The sequence below is a fragment of the Buteo buteo genome, chromosome 29 (genome assembly GCF_964188355.1).
Source record: "Buteo buteo chromosome 29, bButBut1.hap1.1, whole genome shotgun sequence".
NCBI lineage: Eukaryota > Metazoa > Chordata > Aves > Accipitriformes > Accipitridae > Buteo > Buteo buteo.
In genome coordinates, this window is record NC_134199.1 from 825,043 (window position 1) to 851,107 (window position 26,065).

At 52.8% G+C, this 26,065-nt stretch overlaps 1 protein-coding gene across 1 annotated transcript; it reads left to right on the forward strand.

The window, feature by feature from the left end:
• Window positions 1-13,598: 13,598 nt before the first annotated feature.
• On the forward strand, window positions 13,599-17,636 carry LOC142045669 (galanin receptor 2b-like). The gene is made up of 2 exons (XM_075059408.1): window positions 13,599-13,987; window positions 16,898-17,636. Exons 1-2 carry the CDS (start codon window positions 13,614-13,616, stop codon window positions 17,634-17,636), a joined length of 1,113 nt encoding a protein of 370 aa, XP_074915509.1. The 5' UTR covers window positions 13,599-13,613.
• The last annotated feature ends 8,429 nt before the right edge of the window (window positions 17,637-26,065 follow it).

Here is a 26,065-nt window from a genome sequence, read left to right on the forward strand (position 1 = left end):
AAGTTAGGTGGTATGCACTGTCTTGCTAGAAATGAAGCGTAACCCCAGAGCATTTTGGCTTTTGTGTAGAAAACTAAAGCACATCAATATTGATAACAACATTGTTATTGCATTTAATGAGCTAGTTTCTTAGATAGTTTAGAATGACATCTATCATTGTCTACCTACACCCCAGAAGAATTAAGTTTAATTCCCTAGCTGGTAACATTGCTGATGCAGTACTTGTAGCTGTAGTACAAGAACAGGTATCATCATTTCCAGTAAGGTTTGCTTTCTCTGTTCAGCGCTTTGCTTGCTGTAAATGTCAGGCAGGTGAGAAAACCCTTGTTGCTCCTCCAGCTGACTTTATAACTTCTGGTGGTTTGCCCTTCCCCTTTTCCAGGTGATTGTGGGAAGGGTGGTGGGCAGGGACCCTGGGGTATATGAGCCACAGCCTCTGCTGAGGGAGCTCATTGTGCTCCTGGGTTTCTCTGGTGTTGGTGCTCAGCTCTTCCTTGAGTCCTTTGCAGCTTTTGAGATGGCTCAGCCCTTTGGGAAGAGGTGTTTTGACATTTGGGGAAGCAGAGGTGTCCATCTGAGGTAAGAGCTTCAGGACCAGTCAAGGTTCAGCAGCATGTGTAGTAGAAAGTAACACTTGTATGCAGGTGGGGGTTTTTTTGCCCTTTTTTTTTTTTCTTCAGGTCAGTAACTGTTTTGATTGTTCAGGGGTGGAAAGATGGTTTAATAGTATGCGTTGTTTTTTTTTTTTAATTCTCAATGCATTGTGTTTTCCTGGAATTCCGGACTTTTTTAAAAATGGAACCTTGTTTTTTTTTTTTCCACCAGTTTTGCTGTATACTGTGTAAGTTGCTGATATCTCTCTTAACAGGACTGATGGTGACATTGTTTAGCAGGGGTTAGGGTGAGCGTCTTGTATGCATCTGTATATGGAGTTTTAATATTTCTGAAGAAAGCAGCAGGGCCGTGGTCGAGATAAGCCCCTGAATTGAGGTTGTTTGTACTTTCTCCTGCTCGTTCACCTCCCCTTCCTCCTTCAGGCTAATTACAACAGCTTTTGAGAAGTCTGAATATCCCTGGGATGTTCAAGCCAGCGTGCTTGTATTGCGATGTCTCCTGAATGTGTTTCAGGTCTTGTTTATTAGGGCTACAAAAAAGATTTTTTTTAAGAATACCACCCAGAGATCTGCCCCAAGGCTGGGCAGTCATAGGTGCCGTGGCATGTGGGAGAATATGTGCAGGTTTGGAAAGCAAAACGCGGTGCCTATCCAAAGAGGCACAACTTACCGCACTGTGCTGGGCCCTAGCCAGTATCTACCAACCACTGCTCGATATTATGCAGCACCCTCAGGGGGAAGTGAGGGAAAACAGCCCGACAGGCACTGCGAGTATTCCAGCCCTCGTGACAAGCACTGCAGCTACCCCGACCCTGGCGCCAGGCGCTGCAGCTGAACCAGAGAACCAACCTGTGCAGGCGTCAGTCACCCCTATGCAGAAGAAATACACGGAGAAATCAGTTCTCTTAGCAAGGGATGAAGGTGAACCAGGGTCATCATGAGAACAGGAGGAAGAGGCAGAACCCGAGATAATCACCCCATTCCTATCCCTGAGTGAGCAAGGGATAGCAAAAAAAGTGACAGCAGTGAGGGTGGGAGGCAGGGAGGAACCACGACGAAGAAGAGGGGGACACAGCCCCAAGGGCCTGGGACTTACCGCAGCTCCCATTTTGGTGCTGCTGGGAGAATTTTACAGTTCAGACACTTTTTTTCCCTGGTCTCTCTCCCCTTTCCTCTTCTGTAGCTCTGGTCACTTGACTGCAGCCACCCAAGAGAATACACCGGTGTCTTACAGTACGAGGTTTCCTACATACATAGCTTCATGTTGTGAAATATGTTTATCTGATTCGTGTTAATATAAACAATGCTAGGGCTGCATAATAAAATGTGACTCTCACTGTCTATGTAACCTTTAACCATTTTGTCGATCCTTGTATAACCGCAGGCCGGGAGGAGACAGATGATATGTACATAGTTCGTTCTCTTTTTACCAACCCAAAACTGGTTTTGTTGTTAACTATCCTGGAGGAGAACTGAGGCATTTGGATGTGTGTTTGGCCTCAGGGATGGCAGTGCGTGGGATCTTGATGGGCCATTTGCTGTATGTATTTTTGAGGGGGAAGGTGTCTGTTGTGAACTTGTTTGGGTTCTGGTGACCGCAGCTGGTGCTGTGCAAGGTGTCCGGTGTTACACGGGATGTCTGCTGTCTGGCGCAAACAGTGGGGAGCCTGGTCAGAGACAAGTTTCTAAGCACCCACACAACCAGAAGATGGAGAAGAACACGCCTAGTATGAATATGAAACGAATGTTATGAGATGGGGAACCAAAGAAACCTTAGCAGAAATAGTAGATATAGGAATGTGGATAGGAATTGTTTAATAATTATCTAGCTTATAATGAAGGTAAAGAAGTTTCAATCGAGGTCGACATGGCCCAAGGGGATGAGAAGTGATGTTTAATGTTTGTGTTGTTGAGGCTGGCTGGGACAGGAGATAGTCCCTGATAAGAAGCAGCAGTGACCCCAAGAACCAGCCAAGACCGACCTTGGGATTTGGGCAAATGGCAAGGGACAACTGCGTCTGCGCAGGGACAGAAGGTTAAGAGGTCACCGTGAAGAAGACATTCAGCCTTCATCTTCATGACCACCATAAGGAGGCACTGCGCAAGCACAGTTGAGAGGAGACTATGGAAATAACTTCCTAGAGCTAATTTTAATATGAAGCAGGGGTAGGTAATGCCTATGTATAGGCGTATTGCGAAACTCTCTGTATATGTAACACTTGACTGTATAAATTTAAAGTGAACTGCCAAATCGGGCACGCATGACTTTGGTGGGACTACCCCCATGCTGCCCAGCGCTGAATGAACATACCTACTTTACAATCTCACCGATGGTGGAGTCTGTTTTCCGCATGTCAGTTAGACTACAAAAGAAGCTGGTTTTGTTTTTCACGGTGCGCGTTGCGGTAGAGCAGAAGCTCCCCGCGTGCCTAGCGCTGTTTGCTTGCCTTTATTCATTTAATAAATCGTTAACTTTGTTTGGAATCCCGTTTGGGCCTAAATTCATTTATAGCCATGTGCACGCGCTACACGGCTGTTCCGCGCTTTTGGTTACGCGCGCGTTGTCTGCAGCTGGAGGCAGCTTCTGCCTGGATCCCCTGCATTTCATTCTCTATCTGCTCTACCTTTTTCTGGTATGTTCCACTTCAGCCACGGCAGCTCCTGGCCCGGGCCGGTCAGTGGTGTCGTTGTCGTCGTCGGTGTCGCCCCTCCCAAGCAGCCCCGACCTGCAGTACCGATCCGCGGCCACCGGGTGGCAGCAGGGAGCCAGCCAGGGCCAGCGCGCATGCGCGGCACCCGGACTCGCCACCACCCACGTTTTGGTCCCCAGGAGGCAGCGGCGAGCCGGCCCGCGCGCCGCCGCGCATGCGCGGTCCCGACCCCGCCCGCGCTGCCCGCTCGCTCGCCTTGGCGGGGGCGGTGCCGCCGCCGCGCGTGCGCTTTTGGCGCGCTGCCCCCGTCCCGCGCCTAACGCCACGCGGCTGGCGGGAAACTGCCGCTGCCGGCTCGCGGGGGACCGCGCCCGGAGGAGCGGCGGCTCCGCCCTGCCCCGCCCTGCCCCGCCCCACGGGCGCCACCAGCAACCCCCGTCGCAGCCCCCTCGCAACCGCCCCCCCCCCCCCAGCCCTCCCCGGGCTTTTCCCCGAGACCCGCAGTTCGCGCGGTCTCCGGTGGGTCCCGGCTACCGGCGCGGTCCCGCGTGGCCGGAGGGTGGACCCCCGGTCCCGGGACGCTTCTCTCCAGGCCCTGTCCCAACGCTCCCCTGCTCCTCCTGAGACGGGGAACCAAAGAAACCTTAGCAGAAATAGTAGATATAGGAATGTGGATAGGAATTGTTTAATAATTATCTAGCTTACAATGAAGGTAAAGAAGTTTCAGTAGAGGTCGACATGGCCCAAGGGGATGAGAAGTGATGTTTAACGCTTGCGTTGTTGAGGCTGGCTGGGACAGGAGATAGTCCCCGATAAGAAGCAGCAGTGACTCCAAGAACCAGCCAAGACCGACCTTGGGATTTGGGCAAATGGCAAGGGACAACTGAGTCTGCGCAGGGACAGAAGGTTAAGAGGTCACCGTGAAGAAGACATTCAGCCTTCATCTTCACGACCACCAGACGACTACCATAAGGAGGCACTGGCAAGTGCAGTTGAGAGGAGACTATGGAAATGACTTCCTAGAGCTAATTTTAATATGAAGCGGGGATAGGTAATGCCTATGTATAGGGATATTGCAAAACTCTCTGTGTATGTAACACTTGACTGTATAAATTTAAAGTGAACTGCCAAGTCGGGCGTGCACGACTTTGGTGGGACTACCCCCCGCGCTGCCCAGCGCTGAATGAACATACCTACTTTACAATCTCACCGATGGTGGATTCTGTTTTCCGCACGCCACTCCTACCGTTAGCACCACTGTGCCCGGAGCTTTGGCCGTCCCGGGGACCCCCCGGCCTCGCTTGCCTTCTCCGCGGGCGCAGGCGATGCCGGGTGACAGCCCCACCGTGCCGGGCTGGCTCCGCTGCTGCAGCCCCCTCTCGCAGCGGGCCGCCCTGCCGTCACTCTCCCTGGCCACACCTGGGGCTCCTCCAGCAAGATGGGGCCATCACCTGGCACCCACCCCCCCAATACCTAACCTGTTCTCCTGGACGCTGTGACAGCCGCTGACCAAGCGCAAAGGGCGCGCAGGCACAGCGGCGAGTGCAAAAGAAAGAGCAAGCCTTTGGCTTTCAGTGCGCACAGGTCGTGGGACTGAACCTGCTCTAGGGCTCTAGGCCTGTATGCTCCCCCTTCCCGTGGAGCACCCGTGACTGACCGGAGCAGTGTTCGTCGGGCCAGTGAGGAATGGTCAGCTCCTGCACGGGTGGGTTGCGGGGCAGCGGTGGCAGAGTAAGTAGTAAGGCTGGGGAGCAGGACAGAGATAGCGGGGAAAAGGGAGAGCCAGCTGGACAAGAGGGATATAGCAAGAAACAATGGGACAGGCAGCAAGGCAGAGAGAAAAAGAGAGGGACAGGGAGCAGGAGGACAGGGAAAGGAAAAAACAGGGATAGGGAGGAGTACAGAGGGACAGAGAGTAAAAGAGTGGGACAGGGAGCAGGACAGAGCTGGAGAAAAAAATACTGATGGGGAGCGGAAGATGGGGATCAGGCAAGCAAGATGAATGGGAAGCAGGGCAGTGGGATGCAGAAAGAAAAACGGTGATAGGCAACAGGACAGACAGCAAAAAAGAAGGACGGGAAGTAGGACAGAGCGATTAACAGAGAAAGACAGGGACAGGGAGCAGGACTGAGGGATGGAGAATAAATACTGATGGGGAGAAGGACAGAGGGATAGAGAGAAGAAGGAGAGGAAGAAGGAAGGAGAGATGAAGAGGGAGGGGGCAGAACATACAAACAGAGAAAAAGAAGGACAGGGTTTGAGAAAAGGGAGGGTTGCAAATTGGGATAAAGAGATGGAGAAGGTAAAAACAGTGATGGACTGCAGGACAGACATGGAGGAAGGAAAAATAGGGATGGGGAGCAGGACAGGAGAATAGAAAGAAGAAAATGTGGCCAGTTGGACAGAGGGATATAGCAAGAGCTGAAAATCAGTAGGACTGAGAGCAGGACAGGATGATAGGAGGGGGGGGAAGCAGAGGGAGCAGGACAGAAAGATTGAAAGAGAGGGACAGGGAGGAGGACAGAGAGATGGACTGCAGGATAGATGGACAGAGAGGCAAACATCAATGGAAAGAAGGACAGGGGATATAGGTAAAATAGTGAGAGTGTACAGGACAGAGGGATAGAGACAGAGAAAGAAAAATGGGAAGAAGGACAGAGGGAGGAAGAGAGAAAAACCAGGACAGAAAGTGGGAAATGCAGACAGGGGAGAATAAGTACAGGGTACAAGTCAGAGGGATAGAGGGGAAAAAAGAGAGGAATGCAGATCAGGACAAAGGGATGGAGAAATAAAAAGTAGCAATGGGCTGCAGGACAGAGATGGAGAAAGAAGCAATAGGGACAGGGAGCAGGACAGAGGGATAGAGAGAAAAAGTGAGGGACGTGCAGCAGCACACTGGGATAAGAGAGAGGGACAGGAGGCAGGACAGAGATGGAGAAAAAAACAGTGTTGGACAAGGCGTCCAGCCCACCCCACCTATCTATCACAGGAGCCCAGGTACAGGCCCTGGGGTGCAGGGGACCCGAGGGGACAGCTGCTGCAGCCAGAAATTGGTGCTGCATATCCTCACCAGCACATCCCTCTCCTGAGGTCCAACAGAGAGTGCGGACACGTGTCGGGTCCTGGACCACCGGTGATGACTCCAGGATGGGAGCTCTGCGTGGGACTGCACGATGTCCCTCTGCCTCCATCCTGCGCAGGCACACAGCCCTGGCCTCAGCCAGGTGCCGCAGGGAACCCCCTCATGCCAGCGAGACCCTGCCAGCTGGGGCAGGGCTGGCACAGTCTCTCCCCCTTGCCAGCTGTACTTCTACCGCCTCTGGCAGCGCAGGCACCCCAGCCTCCTGCTCTGTCTGCAGCTTACTACAGGCAACAGGGCTTGGCTGGCTGAGTACGGACCTCCGTCGGACCTGCCAGGACAGGGGTCTCCTGCCATACCCCCCGCTGCGCAGACCCCTGCAACCCCTTCCCCCTGCAGCAACCCACAGCACCACAGTGGCCACAGGGAGCGGGGAGCGAAGAGGAATTAATCATGAGGCTCCCCCAGGAGAGGAGCTGGGGCTGGGGGCAGCCCTGCCGTGACCCTGCGGCTGCCGGGGGCTTGCTGCTGTGCCCCAGCGGCCTGAAATATGTGCGTGTGTGTGTGTGTGTTCCCGAGGCGCTGGTGTCTCCCTGGGTTCCCTTAGGGCCACCCAGCCCCGGGGTGGGGGAGCTGCTGGGGGGGCTCCAGCTGCCCCTCCGGTCCCTGGGAACCCCTGGAGCTTTGCTGGGTGCCCGCCTGGGACAGGGGAACGGTGGCTGGTGGCGAGGGATGTGCGTGTGGATGTAAGGACCTGCGCGGGTGCGTGGGGAGGTGCGTGCGCGCAGGGAGGCATGCGTCGGGTTGTGCTGGATGTCGGTGTTGAAGAGGCTTGGGCTTGGTGGTGGATTTTGTAAGCGTGACGTGCGGAAAACAGACTCCACCATCGGTGAGATTGTGAAGTAGGTATGTTCATTCAGCGCTGGGCAGCACCGGGGGGTAGTCCCACCAAAGTCGTGCGCGCCCGACTTGGCAGTTCACTTTAAATTTATACAGTCAAGTGTTACATATACAGAGAGTTTCGCAATACGCCTATACATAGGCATTACCTATCCCCGCTTCATATTAAAATTAGCTCTAGGAAGTCATTTCCATAGTCTCCTCTCAACTGCACTTGCGCAGTGCCTCCTTATGGTGGTCGTCTGGCGGTCGTGAAGATGAAGGCTGAATGTCTTCTTCACGGTGACCTCTTAACCTTCTGTCCCTGCGCAGACTCAGTTGTCCCTTGCCATTTGTCCAAATCCCAAGGTCGGTCTTGGCTGGTTCTTGGAGTCACTGCTGCTTCTTATCGGGGACTATCTCCTGTCCCAGCCAGCCTCAACAACGCAAACATTAAACATCACTTCTCATCCCCTTGGGCCATGTCGACCTCTACTGAAACTTCTTTACCTTCATTGTAAGCTAGATAATTATTAAACAATTCCTATTGATTCAGCGAAATTGACTCAATAGTTTGATTAACTATTAAGTAGGTATTCTTTATTGGCAGTGCTGGATGCATGAGGGATCGCTCCACCTATCGTGCACACCGTTGGGTCTAATTGTGCAGGTTAAGTACATGTTCTACATACATATTCACTAGATTTCCAAGAAATTTCATATATATTCATTAGTTTTCCGGGAAACTATTAGCATATGCAAATGTCCTTTACACAGGTGCATTCAAGGTCTCTGGTGGTCTTCAGGAGTCCTCTGGTGGTCTTCCATAGTCTTCCTCACTTGTCTGCTATTTGACCCTCCTCAGGTGATTCTGCGCAGTATGGTCTTTTACATGTTTTAATACATCAGTGCTCGTTAGTGCTCTTATTATCTAAGTTTTCATTAGTGGTGTAAAACCATATGGTTAGTTTAAGCTAAATTATCTACAAGGACGAGAACAAAGGCAGGAGTTCTTATCTTTTCTGGCCCTATCGATTCAAGCAAGGCCTCTACTTGTGCCTTCTCGACAAGATCGTATATTTATCAAACATTTAATTAAGTTTTCTGATTGTTCATGGTTCCTTCTTGCTCATCGCTCCCAAGTACCAGTCTCTGACAGGCTTAATCCTTGACGAACACCAGTCCTTGGTATGTAAAGTTACAGAGAGACAATCATTAAGCAATTAGCAGTTCGTTCTCTATATCACTATCCACATTCATATATCTACTCTATCTGCTAAGGTTTCTTTGGTTCCCCGTCTCAAGTGTGTGTTTGGGGGGGGGGGTGTGTGTGCATGCGGGGTGAGTGCCGAGCGTGTTCTGCGTGCGGGGGCCGTGTGTCGCGGGGGGGCGAGTGTTCACACAGGGCTGTGCTGGGGGGGGGTGCGCCTTGTGTTACCGCCAGCGGTTGCCCGCCTGGGTGTCCGTACGCGTCCGTGTGTCCGTGCGCGTCCGTGTGTCCGAGAGCGGGTGCGTGCGGGAAGTTTGTGTCTCCCTGTGCCCAGGGATGCGCTGGGGGCAGGGGAGGAGCCGCCCCCGCCCGGCAGCGGGCTCCGCCCGAGCGGTAAAGGCAGCAGGAGCGGCACCGGGCAGCGGTACCGGCACCGGCAGCGGCACCGGCAGCGGGCAGCGGTACCGGCACCGGGCACCGGCACCGGGCAGCGGCACCGGCAGCGGGCAGCGGTACGGGCAGCGGGCAGCGGCACCGGCCCCGGCCCCGGGCAGCGGCACAGGCAGCGGGCAGCGGCACCGGCAGCGGGCAGCGGTACCGGCACCGGGCACCGGCAGCGGGTAGCGGTACAGGCAGCGGGCAGCGGGCAGCGGTACCGGCACCGGGCACCGGCACCGGGCAGCGGTACCGGCACCGGGCACCGGCAGCGGGTAGCGGTACAGGCAGCGGGCAGCGGTACCGGCACCGGGCACCGGCACCGGGCAGCGGTACCGGCACCGGGCAGCGGTACAGGCAGCGGGCAGCGGTACCGGCAGCAGGCAGCGGTACCGGGCACCGGCAGCGGGCAGCGGCACCGGCAGCGGGCAGCGGTACAGGCAGCGGGCAGCGGCACCGGCACCGGGCACCGGCACCGGGCAGCGGTACAGGCAGCGGGCAGCGGTACCGGCAGCGGGCAGCGGCACCGGCAGCGGGCAGCTGCCCTCAGCGGGGCGAGCGGCGGCGCGGAGCGGGGCCAGGCAGGGTCCCGCCGGGGCGGGCGGAGCGCTGGGTCCTGCCGGTGCCCCGCGGCCGGCGGAGCGGCCGGGAGCGGAGCGGGGGCGCCGGGGACCGGCGGAGCCTGCGCCGGGCGGAGCCGCTGCCTCTCGCCGTCCGGGCAGGCGGAGCGGCGCCGCCGGAGGGGCAGCCCCTAAACGTGTCGCCGACAGCCGTGCCTGTCGTAGGACAGGGCAGCGCTGGGGGCAGCTGCCGGTGCCGGGGAGGGGGGCTGCGGCCAGGCTGGGCACGGGAGGGGGGGGGGGTGCCTGGCAGGGTGCTGGAGGGCAGCGGTGGCTCCCGGGTTGGCCAAGCAAGGGGGGCTCTGCCTCGTCCCCCCCCCCCCCGCGGAGCGATGTAAGGCGCCCGATCGCAGCTTTGCTGCGCCGGTGGGGAAGTGGAGGCGCTTGACGGCAACGGCGGCAGAACGAGCCCGGGGGAGCCGGCTCCCCAGCCCGCTGAAACGGGGAATTCAAACCGCCTGCTCCCTGTCCCCCCCCTCTCCTCTCCGTGCTCCTGTCTGGCCAGACCGGCAGGGGCTGTGTTGTCCCCCCCGACACTGCTGTGTCTGTCCCCTTACCCTGCCTCCTCCTGCCCTTCTCGGTCTTCCCTTGGCAGAGGAGCTGGCTGTGCTGGCTCGCAGGCAACCCTGGCGTGACCTGCTGCCTGCCCCCGCCAAGGCTCTGTGTTGGTCCTTTCATTACCCCCACCAGATGGGTGCTGGGCACCATTGTCCCTGCCAATCCTTTACCGAAGCCTCGTTAGAAAAATCCTGTGTCTTGAGTCCCAACTTTGCCATTGATTGGGTTCTCATCCCTGTGAATAATACCGCCTCCATCACATCGCCTTTGCCCCTGCTAGCCCTGAGTAGCGGATGTGGGAGAGGAACCTTGTTGCCCCATGCTCTATTTTTGCTCTGCTCAGAGCAGCTGTCCCTCCCACTGCTAGTCAAGGCTATTCAGAATGAGGTGAAACACAGGAGCATTTTCATAAACCCATTCACAGAATGGTAGGGTGTGAAACGGTTGCAAAATCCTTCCAATGGACAACAGAGCCACAGGGGTGAGTGGCAGCTTCCTGAGAAGATGCTAAATAGGAACTTGGAGACATCCCACTCTGCTAGAGATGCTCTCAATGGCTCCGTGAGAGTCTCTTAGCATCTCAGTACCCCAGCATCAATATCACAGTTTGTATATGTCACTTAAGAGACCCTAGTTTTACTCTGTGCCTGTTCTATCATGGTCCTGTCTGCAGACAGGACTGTGCACAGGGGCGTGGATCAGAGATAACCCAGCAGAGATAAAGATTTGTTTCTCTACTGCATCCATGAGTTCTCTGATCCAACCAGTTACAAAGCCACCTCTTCATTCTCACTGTGTCTCAACTCCCATCTGTAAAGGGGACTGAAGCACTACTTTGTCTTCATGTAGAACCTCAAAGCTGTAGCAAGGGTACAGTTACCAACCTGCCACCACATCCTTCCTGGCACTCTGCTCCTGGCCACTGGCTGTCCCTGAAAAGAACTCACCAAGCTCCCCGGATTCCCATTCCTACAGGCTCAAGAAATAAGCTTGGAGCCGAGTTGTGAATGACAACAGTAGTGGCTCCCTGACAGCCAGAAACAGTTCTTCCAAGTAAAGCATGGGCTGCTCATGTACACATCGAGGGATATAAAATTTGGACTGCAACCAGGCTATGTGATGTGCCACTCCAAAGTGATTTCACTACAAGTCACACCAGTGCGAGGGACATTTGCAGGGCTGCCTTCCTTGAAGTGGGGCATGCAGGTATTCCCTGTCTTTTTGTTCTCTTTAGAGCAGCCTTTGAGGATGGCGGACTAGCAGCTTGTCTGCCTTGCGAGAGTGAAGAAAGGACACTTGGCAATGAGCAGGTGGGAGAGATGCAGAGTGAAGCAGCCAGAGACTCTACCAGGCAACACAGACACTGGGTGGATGATAAGATGAAGTTGGTTTCTGGCTGAGCTGTCAGCTCTTCTCCAGCTTTGCTAATACCTTCCTCAGCCCCATGCAACAAGGATCTCAGTGCCACAGCCTTGCATGGGGCATAATCCCAAGCACAGCCTAAGCCAGTGTAATCAACAAGAGGTAAAAATAAAACACCAGTGGCAGCCTGAGTTGCTCTCCCCTGCATACAGGGAAGCTCCCTGGTCCCAGAGGAGTTAGGCAGCATGAGAAGAGACCAAGGTCCTCAGCCAGACTCTGGCACCAGACCTTCTGGCTGGTCCCCATACATCTATGTCTCCCACTCCTGCCAGGGCCTGTATAAGCTCCCCTGCTTCCTGCATATCCATACTGCATGGGGTACTCTCTTCTTCAGGTGGCTGCAGGGGTACTTTTGCCTGTACTGAGAGCTGACGCCACCATTTGAATTGGCTTTGTTTGAGCACCGAGGCAGATCTAGCAAAAATAAGTAGCGTGCACTTCAGTACTGGCCATCCCAGCTTTCCAGAGGAAAGCTCATCCCTCTCCCACACAAGCAGCATTCATGGAGCTCAAGCTTACTATAAAACAGAAGAGTCTAAGCCAGATGTAAAATTTCTGTGCTGCACCTGCCACAAGGCAAATTCACATTCAGAACAACTGAAGCCATCCCTGTGAAATCCTCTCCGCTTCAGGATGGGTAGATGCTTTTAGAGCAAGCCACACGTTCACAAATGAGGTGCAGTGACCTTTTGGGTCCCAGAGAGTAGAGTCCAGCTCCCAGATAGCAGCATGAGCTTCCTGCTGCCCATCCAGAGGAGAGGCTGCCATGCCAAGTAGGGTATTATTTGACTTGTCCCAAGTGTTGGGCAGTGCACAACAGGCCAACCAAAAGACCACATCCTGCTTCCTAGAATTTATGAGCCTTTGGCACTTGCCTCTGGGGATACTTGCAACTGTACAGGAGTGGTCTCATTATAGCTGTGGTAGCATTGAACAGGGCTTGGTGTGATTCCAGGCAGCTTGCTGGCATTCCCAAATCTGCACTGACACCAGGGACCCATGTTCACATGCCCCTTGCAGTGCTTCTGCTTCAGGCACTTGCACTGCCAGTGCTCCCCAGGGAGCACTTGCTAATTCCCCAGCCTGAAAAGAGAATGCACAAGCTAGAAGCTAGTTTCTTGCACAGACTCTGCGATCTCCATACTTGTGGTGAGATGGCCTTGGGCCACAATCTGGTAACCACAGCACATCCCTACAAGCACTGCAGAGGGGGAAGAACCCAAACCATGTGTTTATTCAAGGGAAGCTGTGCCTGTACCTGTACGTGATAGTCCCCCAGCTCCAGAGCTCAAAAACATGTAGACAGATTTCTATGCCTGTGACAGGGAAACTTGTGTTTTCACGCACAACCTCACCTTCTGCTTTCAGTCCAAATGCTTATTTTTGGGGCAGGGGAATGATACAAAAAGCCCAAGTCCTGGGCAGAGCTTCCCTGTGGAACATAGAAAGGGAATAAGCATCTGGGTCACTGAAACCAAAGCAGGAGTGGTCCCATCAGAGCTGTTCTCCTCAGAAGGTCCCACATAGGCACAACATGGAGCTGTGTAGTAGCTGTCACTGCCAAAAGCATTTCCAGCCCTGTGCCTAGTGTGCGAGGTTTATTCTAGGAGCAGGTACCAAAAGAGCCAGGAGCAGGGGAGGGATAAAACTCTGCATGTCAGCATTGGGGGAGCAAACATCTTGGCTTGTCCAGCTGGTTGGTTTGGGCCTGGAGCCCCATTGCTGTGAAGGAACATCACACCTCTCCTGCCATCCCAGCTGGACCAGCTGGGAGGTGGAGATTCTGCCTCCATTCCCCCACAGAGGAGGAAGCTGGGGACAGATGCCATCCTCTCCCCTAAACCTCACCTCCAGCACTATCAGTCCAAGGCAGCATCTGAACATGGGCTGTGGATTCATTCCAGGGCCGGAATGGGGGAGCAGGGCACCCCTTACCCCCAGCCTAACCCTACCTGTCCTCTAGGCCAGCAGTGTCCAGAGGAACCTGCTGAAAAGAAGTGGGTCACAGAGCTGAAAACAGGGCGCTGCGTCTCCAGTGAGCCAACAGGCACATCAGCCAAGCTAACAGGCTGAGCAGTGTTTTTCCAGTCTCTCACATCTTTCCCTGTATTTGCCCCAGGCTCCAACGTCTCACCACGACACAGAATGACAGAGCATGAGGACTTCGTGAGCTTGGCTGGGTACTGGAACGCTTCCAACAGTTACCAGTTCAGCCCTGCCAGTGTCATTGTCCCTGTGGTCTTCTCCCTCATCTTCCTCCTGGGCACAGTGGGCAATAGCCTGGTGCTGGCAGTGCTGCTGCGCAATGGGCAAATGGGCCACAACACTACCAACCTCTTCATCCTCAACCTCAGCCTGGCTGACTTCTTCTTCATTGTCTTCTGCGTGCCTTTCCAGGCCACCATCTACTCCCTTGACGGGTGGGTCTTCGGCTCCTTCATCTGCAAGGCTGTCCACTTCTTCATCTACCTCACCATGTATGCTAGCAGCTTTACTCTGGCTGCCGTCTCTGTGGACAGGTAACAGTCTAAAGACACCTTTGGGCTGGGGAAGGAGGGTAGTCTGAGAAGCTGGGCTGAGTGAGGGCATGGGAAGATGGTGGCCCACCACCATTAGGCAGATGTTTCAAACCCCAGTGGTACTGATCCATGCCAAAGGCATTTTGGGCACCAGTTGTGTCTCCCTTGCCCTAACAACCCCTAAGCAGCACTTCCAGGTCTCTCGAGTGCAAAGCTGGTGCTGTGCCTGGGTGCACTTTCTGCAGGAAAGACCTGCCTTGTGGTTAGAGCACTTGAGACCCAAGCTCAGCTCCCCACTGTGCCACAGACTCCCACTGAGAGTCACCTCGTTCTGTATTAGAGATGCCACTCAGAGGGTAATAGCTATCCCCAAGCCACCATTTCAGAAAAGCATCATGTGCAGGCAGCAAGGTAAAGGGAGGGCTCCGTAAGAGGAGCCACATAAATACCTGAGAGATCCCAGTCCTGCAGTAAACCCATCTCTCCTCATTCCCCAGGGGCTGCCAGCCCAGCACAAAACTTGTCATCTAGCAATTCCTGTTCCCCACCACCCCCAACCCTCCTGCACTCTCCGCAGAAAGGCAGCCACGCTGTGAGCCGAGTCCTTTCTTGGGAGGTCACCCAGGACACTCTGGCCCTGATCGGGGCCACCTACATTGTTCCCAAGGGCACTGTAAGGGCCACTGTGTCAGCTGCCCCACTTGTGGCTGAGCCAACACTTATGGTCCAGATAAGGATGAGGTCCCCGCTGGGGTAAGCTCCAGCCTTGACTGCCACAGGGAACATGTCCTGGCCCATCTTGTTCCTTGTGCTTGCTTCCAAGGTACCAAGACAAGAATAGGGCCAAACAGCCCTCTGCAATGAGAAGATTCACAGCACTGCAGGCAGAAGGAAACTTCAGTACCGGGGAGTATCTGGGGTAGGTTAGATCCCAGCAAAAAGTGTGGTTGGGCTACTCCTCCAGCCCCCTTCCACTTTGTCCTGCTCCCAGGTGCCACTTGCAGAAATGGGCACCTAGACTCAAAACAGTGAACTGACACTTCAGCAGTTCACCCACCCAGAGGTGCCAGCATCCTCTGGCTGGGGTGAGGGGGGTCACATAGAATCCCTGACAAAAATATCCCAATTCTCTGGGATTCCAGTGGTTACAGAGTTTGGCTGCTGTCACGAGGAAGACCTGAGATGTCTCACAGTCTAAGCCTCTTGCTTCCCTGCACCTACATCACATGAGTGCAGTCTGCCTCTCCAGCCAGCTCAGCACCGGGGACAGTATCTCAAAAAAAAGATATTTTGGCAAGGTGCTAATGTCTGTGTTCTCTCCCTTTCCGGTGGCACTGTGTGCTGTAGTGCAGTGCTCCACCAAAGAGGTGGCTGCATTTCAGTGTGACATGAAATGATTCTCACAAAGCTGCCAGCAGCTTTCAGGATGGCAAGACCAGCAAGTAACAAGGGTTTTGTCACACATGTGACCCTTCACACCAACTGCATGTCTTATCTACCTGTTCTGCTGGCCTTACAGTGCATCAAATAAGCATCCTTCTGTGGATGCTGGCAGGCTGAGGCTGCAGCAGTTGCACTCCTCTCTGTGCTGACAGCTCCTCTCCATCCCCTACCCACCTTCTCTCCTTGCTGACGTCTACATCTTTGCCCTGTGGTGTTGCCTGGAGGTGGGGGAGCAGAGCTGGCCATCACACCGTAACTGCCCACCGTTGCTGGAGGGAGCAGACAGACCATCACTGCCTGCTTTGGGCTGGCCTGAGAAAGCAGACAGTACCAAAAGGCAAGGGCCGACCTGGTCCCTTTGGTACTAAGGTGGAGGCAGCCACAGCTCCAGGGAGCAAATCTTCCCCCTGCCAGGCTGATCTGAAACCTGGAGAAGGCTGGAAACTTGTCTTCAGTGGGCAGGAACCTGCACTGTGCCCATCACCCAGTGAAGCTTTGCCAGGTCTTGAATCCTCAGTTCAGACCTCTTTCTGCTGGATAAATTCTGCCAAGCAGTGGGCATCTGCATGGTCTCCACAGCACCATCTCTCTGGCCCTAGCTCAGCAATGTAACCCACCCAACCGTGTATGGAGGGGTGAGCCGGCCTAAGCCCGTGGGAGGAGAAGCATCCTTGCTAGAAAGAGAAAAGCTGCTTTACGCAGAAGCGTATGTCAAAGAGTGTGTGAGATAACTTGCAGGGCCACTGCTCAGGGACCTTCAGGAGAATGAAAGTGGTGTGGTTTAACCCCAGCCAGCAACTAAGCACCATGCAGCTGCTCACTCACTCCTCCCCGCGGGATGGGGAGGAGAATCAGAAAAAAAAGTGAAATTCATGGGTTGAGATAAGAACAGTTTAATAAATAAAATACTATAATAGCAATAATAGCAATAATAATAACAATAACAATAATAATAATGTAATAACAATAGTAATAATTGTAATGAAAAGGAATATAACAAAAAAAGACAAATTAGACCAAAGAAAAGACAGGTGACGCACAGTGCAATTGCTCATCAGCTGCTGACTGATGTCTGAGCAGTGATCCGCCCCTCCTGGCCAACTCCCCCCAGTTTATATATTGAGCATGACATTCTGTGGTACGGAATATCCCTTTGGCTAGTTCGGATCAGCTGTCCTGGCCATGTTCCCTCCCAGCTTCTTGCACACCTGCTTGCTGGCAGAGCATGGGAAACTGAAAAATCTTTAACTTAGAATAAGCCCTACTTAGTAACAACTAAAACATCAGTGTGGTATCAACTTTATTCTCACACTAAATCCAAACACATTGCACCAGCTACTAGGAAGAAAATTAACTCTATCCCAGCTGAAACCAGGACAGAAGGAAACTCTTTTGTCCCCGGAGTTTATGTGGCCAGGCAGAGCTTGGCTGAAATCTCAGTGCTGGTTGCTTTCCTCTCCCCTCCAGGTACCTGGCCATCCGCTATCCGCTGCGCTCCCGGGAGCTGCGGACCCCCCATAATGCAGTGGCTGCCATGGCTGTGATCTGGGGCCTCTCCGTGGTCTTTGCTGGGCCCTACCTAAGCTACTATGACCTGATTGAGTGGGAGTCCAGCTACATCTGCATGCCTGGCTGGGAGGAGTGGAGACGCAAGGTTATGGACACCAGTACATTTGCCTTTGGCTATGTCATCCCAGTGCTGGTCATCAGCCTCTCCTACACCAGGACCATCAAGTACCTGTGGACAGCAGTGGACCCCCTGGAGGACGTATCAGAGTCCAAGAAGGCCAAGCGGAAGGTAACCAAGATGATCATCATTGTAACCATCCTTTTCTGCCTCTGCTGGCTACCCTACCACGTAGTCATCCTCCGATACCTCTACGGAGACTTCCCCTTCAACCAGGCCACCTATGCCTTCCGCCTGCTTTCCCACTGCATGGCCTATGCCAACTCCTGCCTCAATCCCATCGTTTATGCCCTGGTCTCCAAGCACTTCCGCAAGGGCTTCAAAAAAGTTTTCAGTTGTCTCTTGAGGAAAAAGCACCGCAACAAGGTGCATGTGGTGCACGCTGCCCACATTGTACCTGGATTTGAGGCAGGCTCCACTGAAGTGTCCCAGATGCATGAAGAGAATAACGGGGGCGAGCTGAACCCAGCCTCCATGCCAGTCCCCTCCAGTTCCTCCAAGCCCCTTCATATTTCTTAGTGGCCAAGCTCCACACCATCTGCCAGCTTGGCTGTGTCACCAGCTTCAGGCAACCCTTTCCCACTGGGTGAGAGAGGATGCTGGAAAGGCAAGCCAGAAACTGCTATGCACTGCTTCTGGCCTTGTTGTTCCTTCCCATTCCATGCACCAACTGTTCTCCTGAGCCATCTCCCCGCTATATGCTACATGCAAAGGAAGGAATGGACCCAGACTTGCCCCTGATCCTCAAACCACCTGGACTCCAAGGACTAAAGCTCCAGCTCCTCTGTTGGCTCTCATCCTTCGAACTCCTCTGCTCCATGGCCCCACTGCTCTGGACACATTGGTTAGTTGTCAAAAAGTTCTTTCTGCCTCCCAGTGCCCCATCTGGCCAGACTGGCTCCCACAGTAGGAATGGCAAGGGACATGGGCAGTGCAGGCAGGGCCAGGCAAGCAAAGGTGGTATGGAAAGCACCTGGCACAGCCCATGGATGGTTGCAGTGATGGCTTTGGTGCTGGCTGCGCTGCTCTCCCAGTGACTGGGTCCTCCCCTGGGATGTGGGCTCGTTGCATGTGTGGGATGCTGCTGCTGTACGTACTAGAGAAATGTCTTTCTAACCCGGAGCAAATAAATGCACTTCCCTCATCCAGGCAATAGTGGGGCCTGTGGTCGTCATCTGGGGTGGGGATGGGCTACCCCATACCTCAACGGGACTTTTTTCTTAACTGGTATAAAGTACAGTGCACCATGAAAACCAGCACTGAGCAAAGTCTGCAGAGCCAAACCCTGCCTGGTGTCTCCACTCCTTTCTCCACAGCCGTGTTTACTGACACAGTCAACAGGTCCCTGTGCAGGTCAGTGCACAGCCGATATTCTCCCAAGATAAATGACCTCCACCCTCCACAGTTACGAGTCTACTGACAGTGCATAAAAGCAGCTTTATCTGACCGCCACACTTCAGAGGGCCCATGGGCAGGCAAGGAGCTAGTGGGCAGAGGCAGGGTTAAGCGTTTAGTTCAGTTATGGTTCCTCCTGCCTGCATGGCACAGTCTTTGTGCAGGGGATTGAGGCGGCTTGCTCTCCATAGTGGAGCAGATGCTCTTCAGGGCATGCTGAATCTCATCTAGGGATCTAAGCATGCACTTGACCCCCTGGAGCTTCAGGAAGGAAAACTCATCTCCCTTACCACGGCCAATTAGATGCAAGTGGGTACCTTCCTGTCACTGCTAAATCGCTGGAGATCATAGAATCATAGAATATCTTAAGTTGGAAAGGACCCATAAGGATCATCGAGACCAACACCCTGCTCCTCGAAGAACTACTTAAAACTAAACCACATAACTGAAAGCGTCATCCAGACACTCCCTGAACTCTGACAGGCTTGGTGCCATGACCACCTCCCCGGGCAGCCTGTTCCAGGCACCAGCCACCCTCTCAGTGAAGAACCTTTTCCTAACGTCCAGTCTGAACTTCCCCTGACACAGCTTCATTCCCTTTCCTCATATCCTATTGCTGGTCACCAGAGAGAGGAGATCAGGACCTCCCCCTCCGCTGCCCCCCTTGAGGAAGGTGTAGACTGCAATGAGGGCACCCCTCAGCCTTCTCTTCTTCAGGCTGAACAAGCCCAGTGACCTCAGCTGCTCCTCATAAGTCTTGCCCTCGAGACCCTTCACCATCTTGGTTGCCCTTCCCTGGGCACACTCTCATAGTTTGATGTCCTTCTAATATTGAGGCGCCCAAAACTGCACACAGTACTTGAGGTGGGACCACACCAGTGCAGCGCAGAGTGGGACAATCACCTCCCTCAACCGGCTACCTACGCTGTGTTTGATGCACCCCAGGACATGGTTGACCCTTTTGGCTGCCAGGGCACACTGTTGACTCAGATTCAACTTGCCATCATCCCAGACCCCCAGATCTCTTTCCATGGGGCTGCTCTCCAGCCTCTCATCCCCCATTTCGTACGTATAACCAGGATTACCCCGTCCCAGGTGGAGAATCCGGCACTTGCTCTTCTTGAATTTCATATGCTTGGTGATTGCCCAGCTCTCTAGCCTATCCAGATCTCTCCGTAAGGCCTCTCTACCCTCGAGGGAGTCCACAGCTCCCCCAGTTTAGTATCATCAGCAAACTTACTTAATGTACATTCGATTTCTGTGTCCAGATCATTTATAAAAACATTACAGACCACTGGCCCTAAAATTGAGCCCTGGGGAACTCCACTGGTGGCTGGTCACCAGCCTGATGTAATCTCATTTACTGTAACTCTTTGAGCCTGACCCATCAGCCGACTGCTCACCCAAGGTAGTATGGTCTTGTCTAGCTGCGGGCTGGACAGTTTGTCCAGAAGGATACTGTGAGAGACAGTATCAAAAGCTTTGCTAAAATCCAAACCCACCACATGTACTGGCTTCCCTTGATCAACTAGATGGGTGACCTTGTCATAAATGGAAATTAAGTTGGTTAAGCAGGACTTTCCTCTCATGAACCCATGCTGGCTATGACCAACGATTGTGTTGTCCCTCAAGTGTTTTTCAGTAACTCCCAGAATAACCTTCTCCATAATTTCACCAGGCACTGAAGTGAGACTGACAGGTGTGTAATTACCAGGGTCTTCCTTCTTACCCTTCTTGACAACTGGGACAACATTTGCCAGCTTCCAGTCAACTGGGACCTCTCCAGACTCCCAAGACCATTGAAAAATAATGAATAGAGGTCCTGCGATGACATCAGCCAGCTCCTTCAGTATCCTGGGACGAGTCCTATCAGCCCCCGTAGATTTAGGCGCATCCAGCTGGAGCAGCAAGTCTCAAACAAGTTCAGGGTCAGCTGGGAGGTTATCATACCCCCAGTCATGGTCTTCCAACACAGGGCTCTGGTGGCCCCAGAGCCCATCGTGGGTGTTAAAGACAGAGGGAAAGAAGGCATTAAACATCTCTGCTTTTTCTGTGTCTCTATTTGTGAGTTGACTGACCTCATCAATGTTACCTCTGGTTCTCCTTTTGCTGTTAACATATTTTAAAAAGCTCTTTTTGTTGTCCTTCACAGTGCTGGCCAGCTTGAACTCTAATCGAGCTTTGGCCACACAAATTTTCTCCCTACAGTGGCAAACAGCATCCCTGTGGTCCTCCCGTGTTGCCTGTCCTTGCTTCCAATGTCTGCACGCTTTCTTTTTCTGCATAAATTCTGGAAGATGATCCCTGCTCAGCCAAGCTGGCCTTCTGCCCTACTTGCATGACTTCTGACACTTTGGAATTGCCTGCTCCTGCGCTCTTAAGAGATGGCTCTTAAAAAGTGACCAGCATTCATGGACCCCAATACCTTCAAAAGCAGATTCCCAGGGGATCTTACTGACTAACCCCCTCAGCAGCCTGAAGTCTGCTCTCCCCATACCCAGCGTTGAAGTTTTGCTGGCAGTTTTTCTCCTATCACCAACAATTTGAAACTCAACTACTTTGTGGTCACTGTGACCAAGGCAGCCACCAATCACCACTTCACCCACGAGTCCCTCTCTGGTTACAAACTACAAATCTAGGAAGGCACCTTTCCTAGTTGGCTCCCTCAGTACTTGTACCAAGAAGTTACCTTCAGTGTGCTTCAGAAATTTCCTGGACCTGTTTGTGTCTGCTGTATGATATTCCCAGTTGATGTCTGGGAAGTTAAAATCACCCATAAGGAGAAGGGCAGTTGATCTAGAGATATCCCTTAATTACTTGTAGATAATAATTCATCAGTGTTGTTGTCCTGGCTGGGTAGTAGATAGTAGACTCCTACAGTAACATCTGCTTTATTTGCTTTCCCCTTCATCCTTACCCAGAGGTTCTCAACCAAAAGCCACTCCAGCTGACTGAGAAGCCAAGGAACACTTGATCTGAGAAACATATTTCTCATTGTGACTGATGGTAATTCACAACAGCCAAGCTTTATGAGGCCAAGATCTGCAAGTGTAAGACACTTCCACACCAGAGGCTAGCACTTAGGCAGTCAAAACTGGGAATAACTTACCACTCCTGCCTTGCTGTGCTCAATATAGTCCAACCAACTCTCCTCACTAACTCAGGGGCTACCCTACCTTTCCAACAGATGATCCCAATCTCATAGACCTGGGCAAACACTGGGGTAATGCATACCTTCCTTCCAGCTCTAGCACTGGGACCTGTACAGACCAAAACATGGCTGGACCTCAAAACCAGCCTGCTACATTCTCCTCACACCTTCCCAGTCCCATTGGCAAAGCCCTGCCACTTGTCCAGCATTGCTACCAGCTCCATTGCAGGACAGCTTGGAAATCCCAGCTATGGTCCCCCACTACACATGCACAATGCTGTAGGAACCCGGAGCAGAGGTGGTCCCTGTCCCAAAGAGCCTACGCTCCAACCACAGCCAGGCAGCAAGAGTCTGGCTGGCAGAGCAGGGTATCCGGGGCAGCAGCTTGCCCAGCAAGCATGAGTGCAGAGCACTTCCAACAATGGAGTGCCCTCTCGCAAGTGCTTCTGGCAAGTCCCCATCTTGATTCTTAAGGAAGCTTCTCAGATATGCATGCTGAAACCCCTGGCCCCGGTACAAGGTCTCACTTTCTTCTGTCCTCTGTGAAAAACATGTTACTCTCCTATCCTTCCCGGCTCCTCCACCATCAGGGCAGCCTTTTGAGGCCCCTCTGGTAAGGCAAAGGGGATGAACAGTGATTTACTCCCCTTCATTCACAAAAGAGTTGGATTCAACAAGCTAGAGATCAATTTTCAGCCTGTTTGAAACTGATACAGGACTCTCAGGATTTGCTCTTGGCTGCTGTAGTGAATTCACCCAATGCTGAGTGCCATAAACAAACTACTTTTATTGGTTTTGTTCCTGCCAGGCAAGGAATCCCCTGGCACCTCTGCCAGGCAGCTGTAATTAGTGACAGAGAGCTCCCCCCAGCCCAGAAATACTTAGTCAATACTCACAAAACAACAGAAAACCAGTAGCCACTCCAAGGTTTACAGGTCCCACCTCTGCAAGTCATACCATGCCTGGTGCATCAACAACATCAGACTCGGCTCAGGAGCAAACCAGGCAGAGGAAACCTTGGGCTCAGGCGAAGGGGAACCAGATGCTGCATGAGGCTGGTTCTTTAGTCCCACTGAGCCCTTGCTAATGAAACAGGATCTTCCCCTTCCACTTTAAGCAGCTGCCTCCTTCCAGTCTGATCGACTGTAAAGGGCCTAAGCAGGAGATGGGGGCTCTTTGGGGCTCCTGATAGGCATTTTATCTGGTATCACCCGGTGGTGCCTGCTTTGAGACCAATGTAACTCACGCACAGCAGGCAACCTCTCCTTTGGCCGATCACCAAGGATTGCTGTTTCTAGTTCAGGCTCTGAGGTCATGCACACGTATGAGTTTTCCAGGAGACAACTCCAGGGCAGTCCCTCTGCATCCCATCCTTCATTAGTGTTAGTGAAGTTCTGCAGCCAACCACATTTCTCCAGCTAACCACACAGCCTCCAGCTGCTCCATCTCATCAGGAAACAACTTCTCTGCCTCACCTTCATCATTAAGGAACCAGGTTTGATTTTCCTTGGCTTGAGTCAGGTTGATAGCCATGGCCTTTAGCAAAGCTCTAGTTACCGCTAAAGCTTTCAAAGCAGAACTCTTCTCCTGGGGAAAAAAAAAAAAAAAATCTCTGTGCAGAAGCCACCAGACAAGAACTTATCAAACTGGGATGCATCTACCGTTGCTCATTAGCTCTGCTGGTGAGCTCCAGGCATAGAAAAATGTCCAGTACAGGAAAGACAGGTGCTGAGCAGTAGCTGCATTTTAGACTTCTTGCTCTCTGAAGGAAGGTGACTGCAGATTTTCCAAGGAGTTCATCTGGACTTGTTCTCCTGTAGGATTCACTCTGTCACACCATCCTCCAGAGAAGAACATTGTGTCCCTAGATCTCCTTCACCTAAGCCTGTTATCTGCATCAACCCTGAGGAGCACACACTGAGTTCAATTGCTAATGGCTATTTATTTCAGACACTTTGCTGTCAAGCTAGTGCTGCAAGTTACCTGGGAGTTGATGGGAGGAGACAAAGTGGGATGGATGGAGTTGGAGCCTGGGGTATCAACCCTGGCTGGGAAGAAAGCAGCCCCCTACTTACAATGCACACAGATGTTTAAACTTGTGTCTGCATTTGCTCAGATAAAGGAAAAGCTGTTCCTCTCAAAATAGAAATCCACATTTGTTTGTGAAGATCAAAAGAGAGCATTTCAGAAAGACATCACAGCAAGATGGAGAAGACACTTCATGAAAGGGTACCTAATTCTTTTAAAACACAGAAATGCTCTGAAGATGCTCCCCAAACTGACTGAAAATTCAGCTTGCAGCACAAGAAAAGGTCCTGGTGTGCTCAGACCAGGAGAGACATTTCAAATGTGATTTGGATGGAAAAGTTCAATCTAAAGTAACTGTGGATTTGTTCCTACCAAAAGAAAACTGGATTTAGTTTGTTTTGCAGAAGGGAGATAATTTCCTTCCTCCCAAACCCCAAAGCTAGCAGAAAATGTTTGCTCCCTTTATAGATCCCAGCTTAGCTACAGTCATGCTCGCTCTTTAGTGAAAACCCAGTCACAAAAGTGCATTATCCCATGCAGCTAGCCACCTTGCCCCTTGCATAAAAATCTCTGCTGGCAGATGCAGCACTGTCCTGGGTTCAGCTGGGATAGAGTTAATTTTTACAAGAACCTGGGAGGTGGGGGGCAGCTGACCTGAACTAGCCAAGGAGCTATTCCATACCATGTGCCATCATGCTCAGTATATAAATGGGGAGCGGGCGGGGGGGGGGGGGGGGGTGAGCGGTTCCCTCAACTTTCGGTGGGGGAAGTGGCGGAGCGTCAGGTTCCAGGTGGTGAGCAGTTGCACTGTGCATCACTCTTTTTGTGTACTCTTTCATTAGTACCGTTGTTGTTGTAACCTTTTTTTTTTTGTGTTGTCCCAGTAAACTGCCTTTATCTCAACCCTCGAGGTTCCAGGTGTTGGTTTTTTTTTTTCTTTTCTCTCCTCCGTCTCCTCCCTATCCCACCGGAGGAGTGAGCGAGCGGCTGCGTGGTCCTTTGTTACCGGCTGGGCTGAACCCACGACAAGCAGTCAGAAAGGGGCACATGCAGGGATTTCAGGAGCCTGCCATATCTAGGCAGACAGAGGCAGACAGCAGACCTAGTCTCCCATATGCCTTGGTCACACACAGCTCTCAGGAAGCTCTGGAGATGACAAGAAAGCTGCCCCAGGTTCCCTGGGTGCATGACTGGCATGGTTCTGCTGTCTTGCTAACGTGAACCACACAAGCAATTATGTCCAAATGCAAAGATTTTCATCAGGGGTGAAAATCCACAGATATTCTGTAGATATCACCTATAGCTCCTGCTACAGAGACTCAGTGGTGGGCTGACAGGTGGCTTTGTACCTACTGAGTTGCTGCCATTCCTCTATTTTTCTTGTTCCTGCCCTCCCTGGAGAGAACCAGCTGCTCCAGCTCCTCTGTGCCGGGGAAGGGGTGCTCAAATGGGGGCCAGGGCCCAGCAGAGACACAGAGGGACAGCAGGTACACTTGCTGTCATCAGGTTTGGTGCCATAGCTGTGCACTCACCTATTTTACACAGCACCCTCACATTCAATCCCCATGTATGGAGCAATTGCAGTAAGGCGAGCTCCATCATGACCAGGCTTGATTACCAGTAATCAGGCACTTAGCTGTTGGCTCAGCAATTAAAACCAAATCAGACACTGACCCAGAAAGAGGAAGGGGAGTTTCCTTCCTTGGGGCATCCCATGCAAAGATTTAAACCCTGCCAACCCCTGTGGCCCAAAGTACCTCTCTCCAGAGCATAGTCAGCTGTACAAGTGAGGTCCCCGTTCTGAGCCCAGGCACGTGGACCACCAGCCAGCTCCACGTGGGGCTGTGTCTGGGTGCCAGCTCCGGGGCAAACCCCACATGGGGCTGCGGGTCCCAGGGGTCCGGGTGCCAACAGCTGCAGAGACCTGTCCTGAGCACGGTGGGGGATGACTAGCAAACCTCAGGTCAGAGTAGCCAGCAAGTAGGACAGGCAGAGCTGTGAAAGCGGTGTTCCAAGCATCAAGCTCTAAAATCAAGATTATAAATCAGGATTCGAGGGTGCCAGCAAAGGTGCCCCCTCCTATCTGTGCTAGTCTGTCTGTGGCTGGGTGTATCTGTGCATACTTGTGCTCATTCCTGTGAAGATTTCTCTTGGTTTTACCAACTGTGAAGGTATTTTCTACTTGTTTTCTGGTCATTCAGTGGGTTTTTTTAAGGCATGGAAGATACACAGGCTAGGGGAGGTCTGAGGGACTTTACTTCTGTCAGCAGAGAGGTTTTTCTCCTAGAGTAAAATCTCTCCTCAGACTGCCCTTGTGCCAGAGCTAATGGGGTCAGATGACCAGCAATATTAAATTATAGAGAAACAGGCTCAG

Excerpts from the sequence above, each read along its gene's own strand:
- LOC142045669 (XM_075059408.1), top strand. The coding sequence starts at position 13,614 with ATGACAGAGCATGAGGACTTCGTGAGCTTGGCTGGGTACTGGAACGCT. Across the intron at positions 13,988-16,897 it reads GCTGCCGTCTCTGTGGACAG|GTACCTGGCCATCCGCTATC; the intron begins GTAACAGTCTAA and ends TCTCCCCTCCAG.